This window comes from Berghia stephanieae, unplaced genomic scaffold (assembly GCF_034508935.2).
Source record: "Berghia stephanieae isolate SIO BIC M18660-M18661 unplaced genomic scaffold, UCSD_Bste_1.3 scaffold5770, whole genome shotgun sequence".
Lineage (NCBI taxonomy): Eukaryota > Metazoa > Mollusca > Gastropoda > Nudibranchia > Aeolidiidae > Berghia > Berghia stephanieae.
In genome coordinates, this window is record NW_027627256.1 from 1 (window position 1) to 5356 (window position 5356).

Below are 5356 nucleotides of genomic sequence, written 5' to 3' on the forward strand. Positions count from 1 at the left end.
CTCTTCCCTTTTGCCACTCCCCTGCTGGCATTTTGCTAGAATGAAGTGCTATTTTGTGTCACACTACTAGTACCTTAATAGCTAACGATTACAATTGATAATTTAAGATCCCCAATAAAAAACCGTTTAACTTTAAAATAAGGTTTGAAGAATCTCCCTATGTTTCGGTGTCTTTCATCTCTCCCCCCCCCCCCCTTTTTTTTTTTTGTCGTGTGTCATCCCTTCCCATCTCATGGTAAAAGGAAAACTTTACAGATCAGAAACAACTATGCTATCATGTTGAAGTCCTTGTCTCATTTCTATACTATCCACCTTGTTAAATAAAATATATGTAAACGGGCGCAAAAAAAAAAAAAAAAGGGGTGGGGGAGGAGGGGATTGGACATTTATTTTCCCTTGCAACGTTCTGTAAAAAGAAGAACAAAATTTTTTTTTTAAAAAAAAAGTGGCGGAACCAGGATTCGAACCATAACGTCGATTCTGGTAAAACTTTCCGGGGCCCAGACGACTAAACCATTCCGGCCATGACAACCTCTTCGAAGTCGACGCATATTGTGTATATGTGGAACAACTGATTTAATTTTTGGTTAATTTTATTTTTTTTATAGATATTTTATTAACTTTCCTTTTTTCTATGTGCATTCGGAAACATTCCATATTCTGGAATGGGATAATTGTGTAAAAGGAGCGGAGTTTCAAATATGTGTCTGGGATAACGAATTTTCATTATCCCCAGACAGGTGTCTGGGGAAATAATCACAGCAAAATTTCCCAAATTGATTGAAATTGTGACCCAACTCGCCCATAAGAAAGTTGTGACGGGAAAAATTGCCGTTCGCTTTTTACTAAAAGTTTTAGGGGTTCATCAATTAAAGATGCATAACTTCATTATAATAAAGAGGAATATCACATTTTTTTTTGGTATCATTATTTTTGTTACTAACCGGCATCTAGCCTCAGGGTCTACGTACACGGTTCCCTTGAAATCTCACCTTTAAATGGGTTTAAAATTGTTATTGTTTGATTTTTATAAATAACACACACAGAGCGAGGTCCATCCATTGCTTGTATTGTAGCGGCAAACAGTTACGGAGCTACCGTGTTGTACATAGATCCTGAGGCTAGGTGCCTGGATACAGTGTACATAGACACTCCCATGTAAAACCAATTTTAAGAACTGGACAATGCAAAGTTTGTAGATTTGCAGTGGGTATGACTATGACTGATGTTCAATGCATTCTGAATGTTTCCTGTGAGGCTATATTCACGGGACCCTGAATGTATCAGTATCAGCAAGCTTTTAATTCGGTAGTCTTGATATTTTTTTTTTGAAAAAGAAAGTAAATAATTAGGAATTAGTTTTTACATAGATAAATATGGGCCCCTTTAAAACCTTTGTTATGGGTTCCTTGCTCTTTGATGTAGGATACCTGGGCTCCACGGTTATGACGATTTTACTAAATCTTACATTACGAATCATTACCTGCCATTGCCAAATTTCAACATCAACAAGCTCAACAAAATCTGTGACTGAATTTCCCCACTGGGCATCTCTCGATAAACTGATTACTGGTTGAAATGGAAAAGGCATTGTTTGTAACTGGTGGCTAATCTTTACTTTGGAAGCTTTTATTTTCCCCCACCAAAATTTAAAATATGGTTTTTTTATGGCCCATTTTTCTTTGCACCATTTTACAAAATTATCGGTATCTGGGTGCTTAATTGACGTTGAAACCCCCCTTGCATCACTGTTACTGCTCGCTCGGTGAAAATGGTTAGGTTCCTGGTTGTGTTTTGGGTAAATATAGTTGAAAGGTTAAACAGCCCAGAAAATTATTTCATGTTTTTATTTTTTAATGTGAGGATTATATCTCATTTTTTTCAGAGGACAGTGCAGGAAACATTGGCCTTTGCTGCAAAGGAAGACTCCATGGAAGGGGAGGAAGATGAAACAGAAGCCACTGTAGAGACTGAATTTGGGGGTGACGAAAGCAGGAGATACAGAAGCTGCTCCAACTGATAAAGTAAAGCATCTTTTTTACAGCTTACTTTTTAGTAATATAGGTTAGGTCGTTTTTTAGTAATATGGGTTAGATGGCCCCAAATCCATATGCTTTGGAGTGTGTCACATAAAAGTTGCTAATGATTTGTTGAACCCCAACTAGACCAGCATTTTGTCTCACCCAAAGGGAAAACATCTCTTTGCTTAAAATTAAATTGTGGCTTTCTGGTCTTGTCCAGGATTGAGAGTAATTTTTCTTTGGTATGGCCTCTCGTGGGGGAATCGCTTAGATCGGTTTGACTTAACAATCAGTATAGAATTGTGTGTTTTATTCAATGAAGCAAGATTCACCAAGGAAATTTACGTACAATTTTTATAATGTAGGGACATATGAAATATGCTCATTTAAAAAAAAATCTTTGGTAAAAACAGAATTCATTTCTGTTGGTTCTAATATTTGTATGCAACCTTTAAATTTTTGCTTTTTGATATAATTGAATTTTTCAGGAAGAACAGAAGAAATTTGAAGATGAGGATCAAACCCTTAAACCATCACCTGATGCTGACACATACACCCATTTCATCCACCAACCAGCCCAAACCCCACTTGGTGAGTTCACCTACCATAAAATTTCTTTTTGATTTTGCAAGATTTGATTTTGTAAAAATGTTTTTTTTTGCTGTTTTAAAGAAAAAAAAAAAGATATAAATTTGAAACCATGTTCAAACCTGTGGTAAATACGAAATTGAATTGGAAAATACCCTCAAATCAAATGGAGCAATAGACATTATAGGTTTACTGCACTTAAAGCATAGAACACTAAATCATTTCTTCTGCTACAAATAGGAATGTCAAATGTCACTTATTTATGAACCCCGTGGATTAAAAATTTTAAAAAAATGTAGATTAACATTATTTCGTACATCTTAGATAAGTGAGAGCGTAAATAAGAGTGTGAGAATGAATGATCTGAATGTCCTTTACGGCACTCTGTATCATAAAATTGCCCATTTTATCTCTGAGACGGGAAGAAACAGCAGATTTTTGTGGTCTGTGTATGGTGAAATACATAATGAACAGTGGGCAAAATTCTGAATTCGAATTTATTTTGTTTAAAATTAGAAATTGGCCCCTTAGTGTAGTCCTGATATTGATTATAGGCACGTTTTTCCAAGATTTGACATCACTCTTCATGTCAAAAAAAATAATTAATTGATTTTGAACTATAACATATTATACAAAACAATTCTGTTGGTACCATAAATATGGCATAACCTTCCCCAAAGAAGTCCAGTTTCTCATAATTTCTCACTTTTTCCCTTTCCCAACCCATGATCCTTGCACAACCTTTTTTCTAAGCTAAACAAAAATTTTATCTGAATTTTGTGAAATTCAGTGGATATTTTTTCTCACTATTGCAGAATTGCCTGCTGGCAAGCCAGTTCGATTTTGGTTTTGGTTTTACCAACAAAGGAACACCTGGACTTCATTGTGGATAGCATGGAACTTTTTTGATTCACAGGATTTCTCCTTCTTTTTGCAGAATGTAAGTAAAATGATTATACCCAGGCTTTTTTTGGGGGGCTTTTCAAGCAGCAAGAAATTTGGAAATTTTTATAGGGAATGGTTTCCAAAACACGACTGAGAATTTTTTCATGTAGCATCATTTGTTGAAATTGTTTGGTTCTCTTGTATTGACATTCACATTATGAGGAATGGGACCAAGGCCGGCAGGACATTTTTGAGCTGTTTTAAAAAGCATCTATACATTCCTACCTGCCAATTTGATCCATCTCATTAATTGGTAAGATAAGAATTGCATCATGCATTGTGAAATGGGGTTTAAAGGGTATTTTGTTGAAAGTTAAAAAACAGGAAATAAATCAGCCGCACAATTGATGTTGATTTTTTTTTTTATCTAAAAAACTTGATATTAAATTGCTTTTAATCAATTTTGTTTTTTTTTTTATTAGTAAGACAGGGATTTTTATTATTTTCCCAAATATAGCATGTTTGTATTTAAATTCTATCTTCCACAGTTCACTACAATCTATTTCAACAGTGTTGTTGACCGAAGACAAGGCCACCTTTGAGTATGGTTTAAAATCCTAACGAGGCATTCAGCTCAAGACCTTTGGACTTTCTATCCTTCTCAATTATAAAGAATGCTGTGAGTGTCTTTATCATTTCTTTTGTAGCATGCTTTGCATGGGGAAATTTTTCACAATTTGTGTTTCCCTTGGGGTGAGATACTTGGTTTTGTCCTGGCCCTTAGCTGAGACGGAAACAATCAAAGTTAAATTTAGTTGAGAGATGATATTTTTTTCCCTTGTAAATTATTCTTTGTTGTGTTTTTTGTTAGTTATATATTCGTTTTGGATGTATTTTGTAAACAATTGAATGTATTCCTCTTGGTGAAATCTTTGTTGGTGTCAGGGTGAGACTTTTAGGTGATCCAAATTGGATGGTATGCTCTTGGAATCTACATCTGTTCCCAATTTGAACCATTTTCCCTTTGTCTTACTTGTTCTCATGTCCTTTTGCTCTTAATTCTAGAATCTTTTCTCTCTTATTCTTCCTTTTTACTGCCGCTGAAATGAAACCTAAACGTGTTGCAAGCCCATAAAACCTTTAAAAAACAAATTGGTTTATCATTATTATTGACTTTTTTTCAGGAAGGGAATGTGTTTTCAAACAGCTGTGTTCAATGAAACTATTCAAGTGACAGAACCTGATGATGGTCTAGATGGTGAAACGGTAAGTTTTTTCCAGAAATTGGTCTTGGAGCATCATCGGATTATTTTTTTCCCAGTTGTATTTTTGGGATAAAAACAAATCTGAGGTCTATGTGCAAAGCATAAAAACTAGGTGATCAGCGAATTCTGGGATTTTAGGATTTTTTTTTCAGAAATTTCCGCTCTTTTTGCTGTCAGCTAAGCGGTAGTTCGCTGGAAAATCGTCATGTCTCGTGTGTCATTTTTTGAAACCTGTGCTCAGCTGCATGAGGGGGATGGGTTTGTCTGTGTGACATTCAAATTATTAAAACAAAAAATCCTCTATAATGTAATGGCTTGTTCCCATGTGTTTTGGGGGGCCGGAAACATAATTTCAGACTACAGTGGGCTAAAAAAAAGATATAGATAAGTTCCCATGCATGCTGTCCGGAAAATGGAGAGATCTGGGTTATAGGGACTTTACTATTTTTAAGGGGAAGGGGGCACAGAGTGAGTGTTGCATCTGGATGGGGGTGCCAGAGGAATGGGTGAGAAAGAAGCCCTAGATTGGTTGGATAGGTAAAGTGAGTGTACAGAACTTTTACTTGCAGATAAAGATTGATGTAATATAATTACCTT

At 35.5% G+C, this 5356-nt stretch overlaps 1 protein-coding gene across 1 annotated transcript; it reads left to right on the forward strand.

Annotated features, from left to right (window-relative positions):
- Window positions 1–1885: 1885 nt before the first annotated feature.
- On the forward strand, window positions 1886–4096 carry LOC144962073 (uncharacterized; the record flags this gene model as incomplete). Its single annotated transcript, XM_078895037.1, has 4 exons — window positions 1886–1963; window positions 2510–2612; window positions 3425–3549; window positions 4043–4096. Coding segments are annotated over 4 exons (360 nt in total), but the record flags the coding sequence as incomplete, so codon positions are not given.
- Between the last annotated feature and the right edge of the window lie 1260 nt (window positions 4097–5356).